Source organism: Pseudorca crassidens, chromosome 1 (assembly GCF_039906515.1).
Source record: "Pseudorca crassidens isolate mPseCra1 chromosome 1, mPseCra1.hap1, whole genome shotgun sequence".
Classification (NCBI taxonomy): domain Eukaryota; kingdom Metazoa; phylum Chordata; class Mammalia; order Artiodactyla; family Delphinidae; genus Pseudorca; species Pseudorca crassidens.
Window position 1 is genome coordinate 85639452 of NC_090296.1, and position 18685 is coordinate 85658136.

At 58.7% G+C, this 18685-nt stretch overlaps 2 protein-coding genes across 5 annotated transcripts; both read left to right on the forward strand.

Annotated features, from left to right (window-relative positions):
• Positions 1 to 34: 34 nt before the first annotated feature.
• On the forward strand, positions 35 to 7263 carry JMJD7 (jumonji domain containing 7). Of its 3 annotated transcripts, XM_067744189.1 has the most exons (9): positions 70 to 145; positions 3848 to 3917; positions 4519 to 4672; positions 4750 to 5003; positions 5341 to 5397; positions 5879 to 5974; positions 6201 to 6277; positions 6501 to 6660; positions 6752 to 7263. In XM_067744189.1, exons 2-9 carry the CDS (start codon positions 3902 to 3904, stop codon positions 6838 to 6840), a joined length of 903 nt encoding a protein of 300 aa, XP_067600290.1. In that variant the 5' UTR covers positions 70 to 145; positions 3848 to 3901; the 3' UTR covers positions 6841 to 7263. The 3 variants fall into 3 exon arrangements, with proteins under 3 accessions (XP_067600281.1, XP_067600290.1, XP_067600299.1); XM_067744180.1 differs by lacking the exon at positions 3848 to 3917 and having other exon boundaries at positions 35 to 145; XM_067744198.1 differs by lacking the exons at positions 3848 to 3917; positions 4519 to 4672 and having other exon boundaries at positions 71 to 145.
• PLA2G4B (phospholipase A2 group IVB) lies at positions 7007 to 17413 on the forward strand. 2 transcript variants are annotated; one of them, XM_067744160.1, is made up of 21 exons: positions 7007 to 7039; positions 7158 to 7260; positions 9252 to 9324; positions 9621 to 9757; positions 9847 to 9978; positions 10316 to 10356; positions 10540 to 10582; positions 10848 to 10902; positions 11226 to 11356; positions 11619 to 11702; positions 12007 to 12044; positions 12849 to 12984; positions 13522 to 13658; positions 13913 to 14135; positions 14255 to 14372; positions 14647 to 14784; positions 14950 to 15054; positions 15200 to 15379; positions 15730 to 15896; positions 16463 to 16649; positions 16762 to 17413. In XM_067744160.1, exons 2-21 carry the CDS (start codon positions 7252 to 7254, stop codon positions 16971 to 16973), a joined length of 2346 nt encoding a protein of 781 aa, XP_067600261.1. In that variant the 5' UTR covers positions 7007 to 7039; positions 7158 to 7251; the 3' UTR covers positions 16974 to 17413. The 2 variants fall into 2 exon arrangements, with proteins under 2 accessions (XP_067600261.1, XP_067600253.1); XM_067744152.1 differs by lacking the exons at positions 7007 to 7039; positions 7158 to 7260 and adding an exon at positions 7404 to 8386.
• Positions 17414 to 18685: the final 1272 nt, after the last annotated feature.

Sequence of the window (18685 nt, forward strand, 5' to 3'; positions counted from 1 at the left end):
AGGCCGCAGGGAAGGGCGGGGCCTCGGGCCCGGGGCGAGGTCTTAAGGAGAGAGGGAGGGAGGGGCGGTGGCGGCGTCATCATGGCGGACGCGGTTTTGGACGCTGTGAGAAGGGAGTTACGGGAGTTCCCGGCTGCGGCAAGGGGTGAGTGGGGTGGCTCGTCGACCGCAGAGCAACTACGAGATGCGGGAGGGGCCCTGGGCTTGCCGAGAACCGGGTCGCGGATCCGGGTGCGCCCTGTTCTTCCTGGGCTACTGGCACCAGAGTGCACCGTGTTTCTTTTCCTCAAGGGGTGCGGAACCTCGTGCACGTGACTGGTGGCCGGCCCCTCTCTGATCGCGCGTGTCGCAGCCCCGTTCCCCAGCCCCCTGGGTGGGCCCTCAGCTCCCCTCCTTCCGTGTTCCCGCACTTTCGTGGCTTCTTGGGGTGACTCTTCACATTATTCCCAAGACCCGGCCCAGTCTTTACTCTGGTGGCGTTCTGTGTTTCCCACCGTCAGCCGGCACCGAATACTTGGGGCATTCTGTTGTTGCCCTTCCCACCCTTCCCTGTTGTGAAATCTTTAAGGTTTCTCCCTCTCTGAACCCCTGCTGGATCGCTTCCTTCAGGAAAAGACTCCTCCAAGCTGCGAGCACTGCAGAGCTTTGGGAGAACTGGAGGCAGCTGTACTGGAGATCCCTGGCTCTTTCCCTGCTTGGTTTGTTTTTTTTTTTTTTTTTTGCGCTACGCGGGCCTCTCACTGTTGTGGCCTCGGCCGTTGAGGAGCACAGGCTCCGGAAGCGCAGGCTCAGCGGCCATGGCTCACGGGCCCAGCCGCTCCGCGGCATGTGGGATCCTCCCGGACCGGGGCGCGAACCCGTGTCCCCTGCATCGGCAGGCAGACTGTCAACCACTGCGCCACTAGGGAAGCCCCCCTGCTTGGTTTTTATTTTTCTCTCTTATTCTCTTCCTTTTTTTCTTTATATTTTTAAGCAGTATCTTATCACTGAATAGTGACATGGGCACATGGTTTAAAAAACAGCAGACTCCGGGCTTCCCTGGTGGCGCGGTGGTTTAGAGTCCGCCTGCCGATGCAGGGGACGTGGGTTCGTGCCCCGGTCCGGGAAGATCCCACATGCCGCGGAGCGGCTGGGCCCGTGAGCCATGGCCGCTGAGCCTGCGCGTCCAGAGCCTGTTGCTCCGCAACGGGAGAGGCCACAGCAGTGAGAGGCCCGCATACCGCAAAAAAACAAAAAACAAACAAAAAAATAAAACCCCAGCAGACTCAACACAATGTAAAGTAAGCTTCCCTACCATTCCAGGCTCCAGTATGCATCCTTCCAGAAATACTCTGTTAATATCTACACACAAACCTATGACTGTTATATCTCCCTTTTTATGCAAATGGTAGCTTGTTAAGCGCACTCTTCTGTACTGTGTATCTTGAAAATCGTTCCATATCACTGTACTTCAGTCTTTTTCAGTCTTTTCCACCTCTGCTGTGTACTAATGCTGTAATTTATTTAATCAGCCCACTATTGGTAGGCATTTAGGCCATTTCCAGTCTATTGTTTTCAATACTGCAACCAATACTTTAAACGAATGTTTAACTAATACTTAGTAAGCTCTTCAGTGTGCCAGGCTCCATTCAGTATGTTTAGGATACATCAGCAAAGAAAACAAATCTCTACCCTTGTAGAGCTTACATTCTAAGTGAGGAGGCAATTAACCATAGGCACACTAAATGAGTAAATTACATAGTAGAAAAAATTGGGTTAGAAGATAAGTGCTCTGGGGTAAAAAAGTAAAGCAGAATGAGGAGGCTCGGGATGTGGGGTGGAGGGCAGGTTACAAGTTGAAATGAGAAGGTCAGGGTAGGCCTCTTCGATAAGGTGAGATCTGAGCACTGGCTTGAAGAAGGAGGGGAGCAGGGGAGCCGAGCAGACCTCTGAGAGACAAGAGCTTTCCAGGAGAGGGCACGTGGGTCAGATGCCCTATGGTGGCAGTGTGCTGGGTGTGTTCAGGGATCAGTGAGGAGGCTGGTGTGCCTGGAGCAGAGCCTTTGTGCACATGTGTGTTTTTGTTGGTTAAATTCCTAGCAGAAGAATTGTCGGACCAGAGGAATTGTTTGGATCCTTTTTGAAATTCTCACTTGGAAGCCCCAGGAGGGAATAGTGGCCATTCTCTAAAGGAAATCTATTAAACGGTGAAAAAGTAAAACTGAAGTAATTACAGAAAGTACAAAGGGTTAAAAAAAAAAAAACAAAAGGCAGTGTCCACTTATTTTAAGACTCCTAGTAAGAATAACAGGGAGATTTATTGAGCCCCACCAGGTGACTGCTTAGATGGGCTGGCATGACTGGGAAGGCCCTTTGGCAGGTTCCTCGCCCTCGCTCCCTTATCTACCTGGCACGTTCCATCTTGCCTCTTGAGCCAGTGAAGGAAGCATACTTCCTTTTCAGTTTTCCGGGGACCACCAGGGTCTTCCCACTCAGTTTCAATTTTTGATCTAAAGACATTTCACTTTCCAGCTGATGGCAAGGCCCAGATGACCGGCGTGGAGATGCGGTCATGAGAGAGAGCGTGACCTCGGAGGTGGAAATGAGTGCAGTGGCTGTTGGGATAGGATGTAGTAACCACCCACTGGGGACCAAGACATTCAGGCTAGACCGCAAGGATGAAAATAACACAGCAAAGCCGATGCCCTGTATAAAAGCCAGGAGGAAGGCATTCCAGTGTGAGTGAGCAGCAGGAACAACGTTTGGCACCACCTGAGTAGAGTGTGTGCTGACGGGCAGGCACCAGACAGGAGGAAACCAGCCTGGAAAAGTAGGTTGGGCCTCATCACGGGAGTGTCTTGAATGTGTGTGCCAAGGCTGACTGTATTTTGTAAGGAGCAGTGGTAAGCCGTCAAAGGACTTTTTACTAGAGGTGTGACAAGATGAGATTGTATTTTAGGAAGATGACTGGGCCAGGGTGGGGGATGCTTTGAGAAGGAGTGGAATTAAGCCAAGGAAACCAGTTAGTTCACTGCAGCAATCATCCAGCCAGGAGATTTTGGAGACTTATATTCAACCATTAAGCAAATATTTACTGAGCACCTACTGTGTGCTAGGTCCTGGGGGGGGTACATCAGTGACTAAGAAGCATCCCTGCCCTCATGGAGCATACATTCTAGCAAGAGAGATCGATAAACAAATGGAATAAGTAAAATATATAGTGTTAGATAGTGAGAAATGATAAAAATAAGAAGGGAAGGGGTATAAAGATTGTTGGGGGCAGGTTACAATATTAAAAAGGGTGGCCAGAGAGGGAAGCCTCATCAAAGTGACATTTGAGGACCCAAATGAGCTAACTTTGAAAGTGGTTACCAGCAGAGGAAAGGGGTGTGTGTGGCTTGAGAGACATAGGTGGTAGAATCAACAGGACTTAGAGGTAATCAGTAGGATACCAGGAATGAGAAGAAAGAGTTGAAAAGGAGAGATTTTGGGGGCTTCCCTGGTGGTGCAGTGGTTAAGAATCCGCCTGCCAATGCAGGGGACACGGCTTTGAGCCCTGGTCCAGGAAGATCCCACATGCCTCAGAGCAGCTAAGCCCATGCACCACAACTACTGAGCCTGCGCTACTGAGCCCGCAAGCCACAACTACTGAAGCCCGCGCCATAGAGCCCGTGTCCTGCAACAAGAGAAGCCACCAGGATGAGAAGCCTGCGCACCGCAACAAAGAGTAGTTCCCACTCACTGCAACTAGAGAAAGCCCGAGCGTAGCAACGAAGACCCAACGCAGCCAAATATAAATGAATAAATAAGTAAATAAGAAGAGATTTTTGTTAAGGGTGACACAGGGCCACTATTGACCTCTGCACAGGTGGCGCACCACACGATCTGCCCAAATACACATGGCAGCCCTGGGTGTCTGAGGATGGTGATGCTGTTCGGTAAGACCAGAAGACAGTTCAGCCCTTACTTTTCTTCCGATGGTTTTGTGTGGCAGCCTGTCTCTCCAGTTAGGTTGTAAGCTTCTTGAGATGATGCTCAAATCATCCCTTAATACCTCCACGATGGCCCAGCCAAGTCCTCAGCACATTTTAGGTGCTCTTCAGAACCTTGGCCCACCCATTACAAGCGTTGGCCTTGGGGCCTCAGCTCTACTCATTCTGGAGCTCCCGACACTGCCTCCATGGCTGCCTTTCCTAATGGATGCCAGGAGGTTGGCCACTCCAGAGTAGGAAAGCCAGGGGTTCACTGTGCAGGGCCGGATGTGGCCCCCTGGAGGGTTTGGGTTGTGTGCTGAGCAGCAGCCCATGGCCCTGTGGACTCTTAGGGCCCATCCTGGTGTGTTTATGGGTGTTTCACACTTTCTCCTTTTAATTTCCCTCCTCATTCTTCTATTCCTGGTTGTCCAGGGTCCCTTGGTCACCTATAGGCATTGCCTGGTGACACAGTGAACTGCCCAGAGAGGGCATCTCTTATGCAGGCCGTGGGGCAGCAACTGGGTACTGTTGGCCTCAACCCCCTTCCCCTGCCTCTTTTTCTCAGAGCTCAGCGTGCCTCCTGCTGTGCCCTACCTGGACAAGCCCCCGGGTCCACTCCACTTCTACCGTGACTGGGTCTGCCCCAACAGGCCCTGCATCATCCGAAATGCCCTGCAGCACTGGCCAGCCCTCCAGAAGTGGTCCCTCCCCTACCTCAGGTGGGGGCTGCCCTGGGTGCAGAGTGTGGGCGGTGCCTTGGGGCGTCTGGGCTTGGACTGAGTGTCCATTCCTCTAGAGCCACGGCGGGCTCCGCGGAGGTGAGTGTGGCGGTGACCCCAGATGGTTACGCGGATGCCGTGCGAGGGGACCGGTTTGTGATGCCTGCCGAGCGCCGCCTGCCCCTGAGCTGTGTGCTGGATGTGCTGGAGGGCCGAGCACAACACCCCGGGGTCCTCTACGTGCAGAAGCAGTGCTCCAACCTCCTCACCGAGCTGCCCCAGCTGTTGCCTGATCTGGAGCCCCACGTGCCCTGGGCCTCTGAGGCGCTGGGTGAGTGGAGGTGGGGCCCGGGCAGGGAAGAAGTGGGAAGGTGGGAGCCAGCCCCGCTTGCTGCACCTCTCCCCTTGCTGATGACGGCCCACACTCCTGGCCCCACGGGGTCAGCTCCCTCGGCCTTGACTTCATTTCGATGAACTACTGAAGATGGCTGCCCTTCCTTCTCCAGGAGACAGAGGCCCCTCGCCATGCTCATCCACCTCTGCCCCTTCTCCCTGCCGTTCTCCTGGGGCCCCTCTGCTCCCCGCCCAGGTCCTGGCCCAGCATCACTGTGTGGTGGTAGTTCCCAGCCTGGCCTCTCCTAACTCGCCCTCTTTCCTCTGACCCACAGGAAAGATGCCTGATGCTGTGAACTTCTGGCTGGGGGAGGCAGCTGCAGTGACATCATGTAGGTGTCGGGAATACAAAGGTGGGGAGGAGGTTGTGGGGAGCGAAGGCAAGGCGGAGAGTGGAAGGCTGGCCTGCAGGGAAGTCGGACTGATTGATCTCTAAGATTTCTCCTGGGATTCTGGGGCTCAGGCATAACAGAGGGCCTTCCCCAGCAGCTCAGGTGGGCGAAGGTGCCCGCGGCACTGGACGCGGGGGACCCTGTTTCTTGTAGGTCCCTAGAAAGCACTGAAGGCCAGCTAAGTCGGGGTAGACTCAGAAGAACCCTGTTTGTGTGAATTCCCCTCCTGGTGTCAAGTCCCTGGCAGGCAGAGATCTGAGATGCCTGAATGCCTGCCAGACTCCTCTCCTTGGCATCCCCCGAGCCTCCTCTGACTTTGTCTGCTCTTCTGTCACACTGTAAGCTGTCTTGGGGTGCAGGGCCCCAAGTGCGAGTGTCTGCCCCCTCCTAACCCTGCCCACTGGGCCCTCTGTGTCGGCAGTGCATAAGGACCACTATGAGAACCTCTACTGTGTGGTCTCGGGAGAGAAACACTTCCTGCTGCATCCACCCAGCGACCGGCCCTTCATCCCCTATGGTAGGGGATGCAGCCTGGAGGGGCCGGGGAGCAGGTGGCCCAAAGTAGAGGGAGGGCAGTGGGTAGCCCTGGGCGGGCTGGACCCCAGGCCTGAGGTGTGGACACAGCGTCTCCGCTGCACTAGGACTCCTGGCCCTCTTGCCCCTGCACCCAGGGAACAAGTGGGAGTGGTGGGCAAGCTCCAGGCCCTTTGAGGGTGCCCATAGCTTTCTCCCTCTGGCTTCAGAGCTGTACACACCGGCAACCTACCAGCTAACCGAAGAGGGCTCATTCAAGATGGTGGATGAAGAGGCCATGGAGAAGGTGTCTGCTTTGTTCCTGGGCCCCGGGAGCGGGGAGGCAAGGAACCTGGGCTCTGAGGAACAGGCACAAAAGAGATGGGGAGGTGGTGCTTTGCTCTGGAGAATCCCTACGTCTGGGCCTCCCGGTGCCAAGCAGGGCAGGGCCCATGGTGTTTACCTCCAGGGACAGAGCTGGAGGGCCTGGGGGCTTTGGGCCTACTCCCTGGAATCTGCTGTGTTCCCAGGTGCCTTGGATCCCACTGGACCCCTTGGCTCCAGATCTGGCCGAGTACCCCAGTTACAGTCAGGCCCAGGCCCTTCACTGCACCGTGCAGACTGGCGAGATGCTCTATCTGCCCGCCCTGTGGTTCCACCACGTCCAGCAGTCCCATGGCTGCATGGCCGGTGAGGGGCTGCCCAGCTCACCGGGGGGGTGTGTGGGGAAGCTTAGATTAGAAGGGGGACCCTCGTGCTCCGGTCTCCATTCTCTCCACAGTGAATTTCTGGTACGACATGGAGTATGACCTCAAGTACAGTTACTTCCAGCTGCTTGACTCCCTCACTAAGGCCTCAGGCCTCAACTGACCGAGCCCTGGTGAACATCGCCAAGGACGACTTACGGAAAAGGCCGTGCCCCTCCTGAGCCAGTCACCTCGAGAGGCAATCTGGAGTCAGAGGTGCTGGCTGCTGGCCCAGCTGGGCTTAGGGTCAGCTTCAGAGGATCGGGAGGACCAGGAGGCGCCAGGCAGGTCTGGGTGTGGTCTCCCAGGCAGCTGGCGCACAGGTGAGGCAGCAGCCTGTTCTGGAAGAGGAGTGGGGTTCAGGTGCGGCACCCTCTCACCAGCGCCGTGACCTTGGGCGAGTTACTGCCTCACAGCCTCAGTGTGCTGTCTGTAAAACAGATAACGATCGTTCCTACTTCATGGCGTGTTGGGGCTGGTATCTGTAAGGATGGCACTGGTCTGGCGCAGAGGAAGCGTTCAATAAAAGGCAGCTATGATTCACGTATGTGCTAAGGCTCCCTCATGGTTGCCTTCTGTGGTCTGGTGAGGGCTGGAAGGTTCAGGTAAACATTTCAGGGTGACCCTGCTTGGGGGTGAGGGCTGGGTCCAGGCCGGGGCCTGAGGAGATCTCTGCAGCCGAGACCTCTGTCCCCGGCCGCTGTCACAGCCTCTCTGGGGCAAGCAGGCCGACCTCAGCCCTGTTGTCACTATGTGGCACGGAGCTCATTGACGGAGAGCTTGTAAAGCTCTCGCTAGCTTCGCTCTGGCCTTGTTTGCTCTCCACCTTCAGCTCCACGGCAGCTGGTGGGGTCTTGTTCCCTAAGGGTTGCCCTTGTTTCCCTCACAGCAGGCACAGATAGGAGGGGACAGAAACCCCTGTCCCTCGTGGGTCTCTGTACTCGCTGTCCCCACCCCGCCCCCTTGCCCCAACCTGGCGCTGGGGACGGAAGAGCCCCCTTCCCTGGCTGCCACCCAGCACCCAGCTCCAAGGTGGAGGCAGCCCGGCACGTGGCTTTGAAGGGCTGTTTCACAGAACAAGCCACAGCCCTGCCGGCTCACGCTGGGGCCCGGGGCGCTCCCCTCAGGTTGGCCAAGCACTTCAGTGAAGACCGGGCGGTTCTGTCACATTGGCACCAGGAGGCTGTGGAAGGCCCTGGGGCTGGGGACGCGGCTTGCGGGTTTGCTGCCACTCTGGGGCCCACTCCCTGCCTTCCAGACCTCAGCAGCCCCTTCAACCGCAACCCCAGCCAGACCCCCGCGGCCTCTTGCTCAGCCGCTGACGGCAAGCTCTCCTGGGGGCCCCTCTTCGAGGTCCAGGCAGGGAGAGCAGGGCTGTGGGGCCCAGCGGGCGGTGGCTGGAGAGGATGGGTCTGTGGGGGTGCTGAGCCCTCATCACGAGGGTGTCATTGGCTCTGTGTGGGCTTAAGGTGTCTCATCTCCTGGACGGGCGGCTGGTCCAGGATTGGGTGTGGGGCTTGGGTGGAGCTGAAGCGGTGGGCAGGAACCAGGGAGGAGCTCGAGGCCTCCTGGGACATCCCTGGCTCTCGGTGAGAAAGCTGACAGTCCTCAGTCCTGCAGGTGCTGCCCGCCATTCCTTCCTCCCAAGGACTCTCTGCCTCATGGCTCTGGTAAGACCTGCTAGGGCACTGGTCCCTGCGGGGTCTGGTTAATGCTGTTTCTTGAGGGAGCTATGGGCTTCTCCAGCTGTTTGCCGGCCTTGGACAGGGCCAGGGAGCAGAAGCCAGGGAAAAGGCAGGGTCTTGGGAAGCAGGATCATTCTGTGTTTTTCCTGCCCTAGAAATGGGCTCTAGGCAGAGCTCCCTGGCACCATGGATTTGGGCCCTGAGAACTCAGGCTCCCAGCTGCCGTCCTGGGGCCCCAGAGGAAGTGGCCGCTCCTGTGTTCCTTCTCAGTTGCTTAGGGCATGATGGGTGAGCTTTTCCAGCTTTGCCCCTGGACTCCGTTCCATCAGGGCCCTTCTATCCACACCCCCTTTGCTGCCCAGGGGTCCCCTCTGCCACCCAAGACCAGCCTCAAGACTGCTTAGTAAAGGGGAGCCAGGGTTGTGGGGTGGAAAGAGTAAGGAAGCAGGTAGGTGTGGGAGTGGAGAGCACAAGTCGAGCTAGCCTGCTCCAATCCTGGCCCTGGGTCTTGGGCAAGCAACTACTTAGCCTTTCTGTGCCTCTGTTTCCTTGTGGGGTTGGTCATAATAAGTAGTTCTCATGCATAGGGTGGTTGTATGATTAAATCGAGTTAATCTACATGAAGCCCTTGGACCAGAACCGGTGCAGCATGTTGTGTAAGTGTAGGCAGGCGTCATCAGGGGATACTACAGCCGCCTTTAGGCTCAGGACTCTGGTGGGTGGAGGACAGGCCTGTGGCTGGGCAGGGCTGGTCCTTTTGGTTCAGGACTAGGCCTCAAGGTGTCACCCCAGCCTCCCCTTTGGGCCCATCAGCCTGTAGTAAGCCTGTTTCTCTCTCTCTCCTCTGCAGGCAAAGGTGCCTGGGACCTGCTTGCTCACCATTCATGTCCTGCAGGCCCGTGACCTGCCCTCCAAGGACCTATGTGAGTGCTGGGCCCAGAGAGGGCAGTGGTTCTGCAGCTGGCTTCAGAGTGGGGCAGGACAGTGGGAAGAGATGCAAGTAGGGCTGGGCGTGCGGCGGGTCCCAGAGAGGGTGCTGAGAGGAGGTAGTGGATGGAACGTCGAGGTCAGGCCTGCACCTCCTGCCTCCCGACCCAACCCCATTCCCTGGGTCTCTAGGTCTCCTGGGGCTGCCTGTGATGGAAGGACGTGGGCTCTGGGCAGCTGGGCTGGGAAGGGCTCTTGGCCAGCACCAGGCGCTCCTTCTTCCTTCCCACAGTGACCCCCTCTGACTGCTACGTGACTCTGTGGCTGCCCTCGGCCTCCAGCCACCAGCTCCAGACGCGCGTGGTCAAGAACAGCAGAAACCCCATCTGGAATCAGAGCTTTCATTTCCGAATCCACACCCAGCTCAAGGTGGGCAGGCATCAGCCTGGCCCTGCTCCCTGACCCACCCCTGTCCCACCCCTTCTTCCTGCAGCCCCCTTACTCTGTTCCCCTTTCAGAACATCGTGCAGTTCAAAGTCTTTGACCAGGACCTTCTGACCAAGGATGACCCTCTGTTGTTGGTGCTGTTTGACGTGGGGACTTTGCGGGCTGGGGAGTCCCGGCGTGAGAGCTTCTCACTGAACCCTCAGGCAAGGCTGTGTGCAGGCAGCGGAGGGCTTCAGCTGTGGGGAGGGGATGCTTTGGAGGGTGGTCAGGTACATGGCTTTCTTCTCCAGTGAGTGGTCCAGGCTTCCCTGGCATCCCAGAGGCCTCTGTCAGCGAGGAGCTACTGTCCACCAAAGAGCGGTCCTGTCCCCGACCCTCTGTCTTGTCCCCTGAGCCAAGGGCAGCTTTCTTGGAGCAGTCCAGGGAAGGTGGACAGTGGCTCTCCTCACCACTGGGACTGCAGCTGCCCAGGTGTCTGGGTTGGGGCCTACACACACATGTACTCCTCACTGTTTCTAGCTTGCTTCTTTCTCTCTACAGGGCAAGGAGCAGCTGGAAGTTGAATTTCGGCTGCAGAATCTGTAAGTCGGGCCATGGGGCACTTCCCCGGGTGGGAGTGATTCCTTCTGGGAAGGAGAGAGCCCAGCGCACCCAGAGCTGACACCCTTCTCTGGGAGGCATCAGGGGTGGAGGAGGAAAGCCCAGACCTCCTTGGGGGATGGGAACCTGGATTCTCGGTAAGGGTCACTGGGGGCTCTTTCCAGGACCGACTGTGCTGAGCGCCTCGTCAGTAATGGCATCCTGGTGGTGAGTCTGGAACCCCTCCCTCGTGCCCTGTGCTCACCCTTCTCCCTGGGCCTGAAGCTTGGGCCCACCACGGGGGTCGGGTAGCGCTGTTGCTGGGGGTGGGAGTGGCTGGGATTTTAGTTCCAGAGGCTACAACCCCAAGCAAATGTTTGGTGACTCAGGGCCAAGGTAAAAAGGTGCTGAGGAGCAAGAACCAGGGTGTCGGGAGGGTGGCATCTCCAGCAGGGGAGGGGCTCGAGTCTGAGGGGCTTTCTTAATGACCTAGGCCCGGGAGCTCTCCTGCTTGTGTGTTCGACTGGAGAAGGCTGGGGGCCAGCAGGGTGAGTCCCCGAACCACTGGGATAGCTGCCGTCTCTCAGCCCTTGTCTTCCCCTTTCTAAGGGGACCCTGGAGGGAACCTTGCACTAGCTGCCCCCAGCTCTCAGCCAGGAGCAGGAGTGAGGGGATGAATCCATGCTGGGGCTTTTCCCTTTAGTCCTCAGAGGGGCTGTGGTGGGACCCCATCTCCCAGCCTAGGTCTGAGCCAGACCTCCATCTCAGTGGGGGGGGAGGTGCCCCGTCCCCCAGGCCCCTTAGGCAAGACAGGGGCCTCTGTGGGCTGAGATCCCATTCCGAGCCTCTCTGCCCTGGTTCCTCTTTCCAGGGTCGGAGGGCAGAGTTCAGCTCGTGGTTCCTGGGTCCTGTGAGGGTCCGCAGGAGGCCTCCGTGGGCGCCGGCTCCTTCCACTTCCATTGGCCGGCCTGCTGGGAGCAGGAGCTGAGTGTTCACCTGCAGGTACTGGGACGTCCCGGGCGCTGAGGCCCACAGAGCCCTCCACCCTGCTTCCCTTGGCACCTCCTGCCAGCCTGTTCCTCTGCTCACCCCGAGCCCCCTCCCCATCACTCCCTGGCAGTGTCAGGCATCCTGGGAAGTGTGGGGTTGACCTCAGCCTCCTGTCCCCCTTCCGGCTACTTCTCTGTCACTCCTGGGGCAATTGGTGAGGCTTTGCTGGAATGGAAGGGTGGAGATTCTTAGGTCCTCTTCATCCTTCCTGCAGGATGAGCCCCAAGAGCAGCTAAAGGTGCCTCTGAGGGCACTGCCCTCTGACCAGGTGGTGAGACGTGTCTTCCCTACATCCCAGGTACTGGTTACCCAGAGGAAGAAAGCCAGATGTGCACGGGTGGGGTGGGCCCAGGCCCCAGGCCTTGAAGGGCTGGCCTGCTTCTCTAGCGGCTTCTGTCCTTGGGCCAGGCCGTGGACAAATGCCAGGCCAGGCTCTGGGGAGAGGGGTCCTCTGAGCATCCCTGTCTTCAGGCCTGAGGCCTGGCCCCTGTGGAGGTGGCTGGGGCCCAAGGGAGCATGGGTCTGTCATGGGACGTGGCTTAGGCTGGATTGAAGGAAACGGGGTGTCCCATCTTTGTGACTGGAGGCTTCATGGTTTTCAGGAGCCCCTGATGAAGGTGGAGCTGAAAAAAGAAGAAGGGTGAGAGGCCGGCTGGCACTGGGAAAGGTCACGGGGGACAGCAGCGGGCACTCAGCCTGGAGGAATGAGCAGGCATGGGGCGGCCGCTAGCAGGCTCGGCCACCGTGAATCCTGAGATGCTCAGGGGTTTGCTCCCAGGGTGGGGCCTGAGGTGCTGGAGCCTTGGCAGATGAAGGCTCTTCCTGTTAACTTTTTACATGCATTCCTGCTTCAGTCAGAGGGGTGTGTGTCTAGCCCAGTGCCTGGCACTTGGGAGGCCCTTGATAAATGTTTGGCTGGAAAAGCAGATGGAAGGTGGAACAGTGGTTAGAGGCACAGAGGGGGCAAGGAAACCAAGAGGAGTGCAGTCGCGCCCCTTCGGGGCCTCAGTTAACCCTCAGGAGATGGGAGGAGCCGCCTACACTGGCCCTGCACATGCCTGGGGGGCTAGCTCCGCACCATGAAGAGGCGGGAGCGCCATTCCTGTCCCCTTTCGAGTCATTTTTGGGTGAGTGAGGGAGGGAGGCTGAGAGGAGGAAGTGGATCGATGGCGTTGGGTCCCCCCTGGAGCCTCTTCAGTCACCGCTTTCCTGGTCCTGTGAATCCGCTGTGCTGCTTCCCCAAGTGTGTCCCCGCCAGGGTCTGGGTTCACCTTCTCCCCCTCACGTCCACACATCACACGTCAGTGGGGACACAGGAGCTGGGGCGAGGGTTGGGGAGAGGAGAGAAGGGTGGCGGCTGGCTTCCCGGGGCAGGCAGGCTGGCCCCCTTCTCTTTCTCCGATGAGGCCAGGAGCTGCCTCACGGTCCCTTCTTTCCCACCCAGACCGAGAGAGCTGGCAGTGCGGCTGGACTGCGGGCCCTGTGCCGAGGAGCGGGCCTTCCTGAGCAGGAGGAAGCAGGTGGTGGCCAAGGCCCTGAAGCAGGCCCTGCAGCTGGATGGAGACCTGCAGGAGGATGAGGTCTGGGGACTGGGCTGGACTGGGGGGCGTCCTCGGGTTCAGTGCTGGATGCTAGGACTGGTTGTGCCCTAACCAGACTAGAACTGGTGCCGAGCCAGCCTTGGACCCTGCTCTGCTTCCCTCTCCCTTGCTGTTGTCAGGAGCTTGATCACGTCAGATGCAGAGCGGTGCGTGAGGCCTGGGGCATCTCCTAGGGATTCCACCTCTCCTAGAAAGAGGGAGAGAGGTGGCCCTGGGGCTTCAAGAAAGCAATCCCCAGACTTCTTAGGGGCTAGAGGTGAGGAGATGAGGCTTGGAACTTGTCCATTTCTCTTGGAGTTCTGAAAAACCAGACAAGCCTGACCCTTGCAAGGCTACTTCCGACTAGACCTTCCTCAGCAGACCTGACTAGAACTGGTCCCAAGAGCCCTGATCAGATCTTGACTAGCCTTAGCTGTGGGTGAGCTGAGTGGGCACTTGGCTTGCTACCTCTTCCACCTGTGGCTTGGCCTTCCCCTTCCCTAAGGCCTCTCCAAGCCTGGCTGTTCTCTCTTCCAGATCCCAGTGGTAGCTGTTGCGGCCACTGGTGGTGGGACCCGGGCCATGACTTCCCTGTATGGGCAGCTGGCGGGCCTGAAGGAGCTGGGCCTCTTGGACTGCATCTCCTACATCACAGGGGCCTCGGGCTCCACCTGGTGAGTTTGAGTGTAGGAGCCTGGGAGGGGCTAGTTGGGCTGTGATAGGAGGGTGTGGTGGTAAGGCTCTCTCAGACTCCACCGGCCTCTCTGACCAAACTGGAAGGGGTGGGAGAATGCACGTGCCAGGGAGAAAGGTGCTCAAGGGGACGCTGGAAGGTGTCTTTTGGGCCATTGTCCTAGCAGAAGAGAGAGCCCAAGGCATGTGATGGGGGTCCTTGAGTGACAATCCCCCTGGCTTTGGCTTTTCCCAGGGCTTTGGCCAACCTCTATGAGGACCCAGAGTGGTCTCAGAAGGACCTGGCAGGGCCCATCGAGTCACTGAAGACGCAGGTGACCAAGAGCAAGCTGGGCGTGGTGGCCCCCAGCCAGCTGTGGCGGTACCAGCAGGAGCTGGCTGAGCGTGCACACCTGGGCCACCCGCCCTGCTTCACCACCCTGTGGGCCCTCATCAACGAGGCGCTGTTGCATGACGAGGTGTGGGGAGGGGGGCAGCCAAAGCCAGGGCGAGGTCCAGAGATGGGGAGCGGCCCTGGGCCGCAGGGGCTGGGAAAGGCGCCAAGAAGCCCTGGCTTTCTCACCCTACCTTCCCTCAGCCTCACGACCACAAACTCTCAGACCAGCGGGAGGCCCTGAGCCGTGGCCAGAACCCTCTGCCCATCTACTGTGCTCTCAACACCAAAGAACGGAACCTGACTACTTTTGAATTTGGGGGTGAGTAGCTCCAGAACCGTGACCTGCGCTCTCACAGTTGTTGGGGTGACGGGTAGCCAGGCCTGTGTGTGAAGGTGGGTGTTAACACACCCCCTTTTCTGGGCCAGGTCCCGTGCTTTCCAGAGCCTGTCATCCTATCCGAGTCACTCAGGCTTTGGGATGGGGGCAAGGGCCGTGGGTCCCACGCTCAGGGCGCCAGCAGCAAGGCTGAGCCTCCTGGTCACGAGGCTGCCCGACGCGGGGCCCCGTGGTGAGGCTGTGTGGCTCTTCACAGAGTGGTGTGAGTTCTCCCCCTACGAGGTCGGCTTTCCCAAGTACGGCGCCTTCATCCCCTCTGAGCTCTTCGGCTCCGAGTTCTTCATGGGGCGCCTGATAAAGCGGCTTCCTGAGTCCCGCATCTGCTTCCTGGAAGGTGAGCGGGTCTGGGAGGTGGGAGAAGCTAGGGGCCTGGGCGCGGTGGTGGGCTCGACTGTCCCAGCTCCGTCACTGAGACGTTTCCTGGTCCCAGATGGGCTGTGGGGAAGGGTCTGGGTGTGGTGAGGTGGGGGACTGTCTCCCACTCGGATCTCCTCCTCAGGCATCTGGAGCAACGTGTACGCAGCCAGCCTCCAGGACAGCTTGTATTGGTCCTCCGAGCCCAGCCAGTTCTGGGACCGCTGGGCACAGGCTCAGGCCAGCCTGGGTAGGCGCCCGGGCTCTTCCCCGGGAAGGATGGGAGAGGCAGCCAGTGGGGCTGTACTTGGGGAGCGTGGGGTGGCTCTCTCCTCCATTGTGAGTCCACAGAGGCTGGAATAAAGGGTCCCTGTTTCCCCCGTCCTTGACTGCAGACAAGGAGCAGGTCCCCCTTCTGAATATACAAGAGCCTCCCACAGTGGCCAGCAGGATAGCTGAGTTCTTCACTGACCTTCTGACATGGCGTCCACTTGCCCAGGCCACCCACAATTTCCTCCGTGGCCTCTCTTTCCACAAGGACTATTTCCAGCATCCTCACTTCTCTGCCTGGAAAGGTATTGCTTTTCTCCCCGGCTCCCAGCTCCCCAAACTCTTCCCATGGCCACCTGAGCCTTGGGTCCCTGGTCCAGACATCTGCACTGTCCAATCCCTGGGCCCCAATTCGTTTGAGTTCAGTTCTCTGCCTGGCTTGGAGCGGGAGCCCCTTTTCCTCTCCTTACGTTGGGGTCAGGGCCCATCTGTGGAGCCTTGGGAGTTGAGGTGCTGCTTTGGCAGGAGAGGGCAGGAGCCGGATGGCAGAGCCTCCTTCTGAAGCAGCAAGGAGCTGGCATTAGGCTGGAGGGCTGGTGCCTTTAGCACCCGTGACAGCTGCTCTCCACCCGGTTCCCCCCGCCCACCTTTCCAGCCACCAAACTGGATGGCCTCCCCAGCCAGCTGACACCTGCAGAACCCTTCCTTTGCCTGTTGGATGTTGGCTACTTAGTCAACACCAGCTGCCCACCCCTCCTGCGGCCCACACGGGACGTGGACCTCATCCTGTCGCTGGATTACAACCTCCATGGAGCCTTTCAGGTGGGCATCGGGCAGGCTTGGGGGGGGGCAATGCCAGGCCTGGCCTCAGCTGGCCCAACATTCCTGACTCTGGAGAGATCCGCTTTGGAGTGCTCAGGAAACACTCAGGGGCCGTGATAGCGACGCTGTGAATGAAAGGCTGTGGATTCTGTGAACTCTCCCCCAGGGGCACTTACTCTGCTCAGGAAGTTGGCGTGATGGGAAGCTGGCAGTGTTTTAAAATGTATTTTATTTTAAACGTACCTGCACCCTGTTTGGTCCTGAACCCCTAGGACTCCTTGCTTTGAGTTTCTGTGCTGGTCCCGGGAAGGATTTTGTCTCCCAGTTGCAGGACCTGGGAGTTGTTAGCAGCCCGGCTCCGTTGACACCAAAGGGGCTGCCATAGAAGGGCTGCCAGGTTTAGAACATTGACCAAGCCTGGCCTGTTGGGTCCACTAGCGTCTGGCTTGGCATCTGGGCGCTCAGTCCCGCATCTTAGCAGACCTCCACGTTCAGTCAGTCCAGCGTGGAGGACACTGGGAGCCCATGGGCCCATCCCGCTGATGCCTCTTCTGCCCACCCTGCAGCAGCTGCAGATCCTGGATCGGTTCTGCCAGGAGCAGGGCATCCCATTCCCGTCCATCTCACCCAGCCCCGAGGAGCAGTGCCAGCCCCGGGAGTGCCACCTCTTCTCGGACCCTGCCCACCCTGACGCCCCTGCTGTGCTGCACTTCCCGCTGGTCAACGCCTCTTTCCGGGAGTACTCAGCCCCAGGTGAGCCACCATCCTCTGGAGCCCTCCTCTATCCTCCACCCAGGTGACCCCAAACCCGCCCTCCATCCCCAGTGAGGTTGCCTCCCATGGCCAGCCTGCACTCTCTCCACAGGGGTCCGGCGGACGGCCGAGGCGCAGGAGGCCGGGGAGGTGAACCTGTCTTCATCCGACTCCCCCTACCACTACATGAAGGTGACTTACAGCCGGGAGGACATGGACAAGCTGCTCCGCCTGACGCATTACAACATCTGCAACAACCAGGAGCAGCTGCTGGAGGCCCTGCGTGAGGCCGTGCGGCGGCGCAGGCAGCGCCGGGCCGAGTGATGCGCGGGAGGATGCCACGCCCCAGCCCCACGGCCTCTGACTTTTTCAGGCTCCCTTCTTGGCCGCCTTGCTGCTCCAGTTGAGTTGGGGTGGAGACCATCATCCCCAAGTTCAGAGCCTCTGGCAGTTTGGACGGCCCAGTTGTGGTCGCCAGCCCTCTGAGGGGCTCACGAAGGTGCCCAGCACCACCCAGACGTGGCACTGAAGCCACCAGCACCCCTGCCATGGACACCCTGGGGTAGGTTGAGGGTTTTAAACAGGGGCTGGGGCCTCGTCTCCATGACGTGGCAGCGGGGGTAAGTGGGGCAGTCTGGGCCAGATTTGTGTACGCACCCAAAACCCCGTGACCTGCGTGTCCTTTCCCTTCCTTGCTACCTTGAGTAGCTGTACAGAGTGAAAGTAGAGCGTTTTACGTATTACAGAGGCCCGTACAAACGTGAGGCATTACGGAGATTACTGTCATTGCTTCCGAGAAGGGACAGGTCATCCCACCTCTTGGTTACCCAGGGCAAGGACTGGTTTAGGAAACAAAACCTCTCCCCAGGCACCTTATAGAGCTGGCAAGTCAGCTTGGGCTTCCCCTGAAGAGCAGGCTGTGAGCTCATGGCAGTGTCTACTCCACTCCGGCCCACTCTCTCCAAGCAGAGAGGTGGCCAGTTTAGCCTGTGGGGTGGGTCTTGCTGCTGCAGCCCTGGCCCTGCCCAGGTGACTTGCAGGCAGTGACAGCCAGCACCCCTGTCTTCCTCACCCAGGGACTCAGGCAAAGGGCTGCTTCCTGTCCCATGACTGATTGATAGGGGTGGGCCAGACCTGGGATCAGATGCGCCAAAGACAGACCAGTGCTAACGGCGTGACTTCAGCAAGCTCGGACCTTGGTGGGGCCTGTCTCCTAACCGTCTATTCCAGATGTTGGTCCCAAGGGTCTGATAGCTGGGTCTCCTGGTCCCCTTGAGGGTGTCCTCGCTTGTAGCCCTGAGGTTTGGTGCCACCTGCAGGTTCGCTTCAGGGCCCAGACCTGTTGGGAGAACAGGGAGGTGGAGTGAATTTAGGGCCTAGCTTCCCGAGAATCTTCTCCAAGCACTGGTGCCCCAGGCCTCTACACCTCCTCCTAACATTGATGTGGGGTGTGGCTACTGGGAGGTAGCTGCAGGAGGGACCATGATGTGTGGGGGGCATGGGAGATGACTGGTTCCCATGATGCACCTCACTACCTCTGTTCCCTGGGCATGTGGCTGGAGGCACAGAGCAGAAGAAATGGCTGCTCTGATGACCTTAGAAGCCACCATGTCCTGGATAAGGCCTGTTGACTCAGCAGCACATCATCTGAATCATAAATTGGAAGCTGTAGGTCCTGCAGGAGTGGATAATTACACCAGACACCACGACTGGCTGCCACCCCTGCTGTGATGTGAGTCCTCAGGCACAAGGCTGTGTGTAGGTCTGTTCTGTGTGTGAACCTCTGTGTGGGTCTTGGGGTCTACGGGTGTGTGTCTGGGTGACATCCTGACTTCCGGGCTCTCTGGGATAGTAAGGCTCCTCCCCTTCCCCCCTGGAGCAGGGACCTAGTCCTTGGACTGTGGAAAAGCTGGGAGGATGGAGACAGAGAGTGGGGACAGGAGCAAGGGTGCAGGAGGGGTCTGGCCGCCTTGCAAACAGTGCTGCATCTTGGAGAGGAAGGACAGGAGAGCAAGGAGGGGGAGAGTGTGTGGGCA

Coding starts and splice junctions, on each gene's coding strand:
- PLA2G4B (XM_067744160.1), top strand. Junction 11,357..11,618: donor AGCTGAGTGTTCACCTGCAG/GTACTGGGACGT, acceptor TCCTTCCTGCAG/GATGAGCCCCAAGAGCAGCT. Junction 15,380..15,729: donor TCACTTCTCTGCCTGGAAAG/GTATTGCTTTTC, acceptor CCACCTTTCCAG/CCACCAAACTGGATGGCCTC.
- JMJD7 (XM_067744180.1), top strand. CDS start 82: ATGGCGGACGCGGTTTTGGACGCTGTGAGAAGGGAGTTACGGGAGTTC. Junction 146..4,518: donor GTTCCCGGCTGCGGCAAGGG/GTGAGTGGGGTG, acceptor TCTTTTTCTCAG/AGCTCAGCGTGCCTCCTGCT. Junction 5,004..5,340: donor CTGGGCCTCTGAGGCGCTGG/GTGAGTGGAGGT, acceptor TCTGACCCACAG/GAAAGATGCCTGATGCTGTG.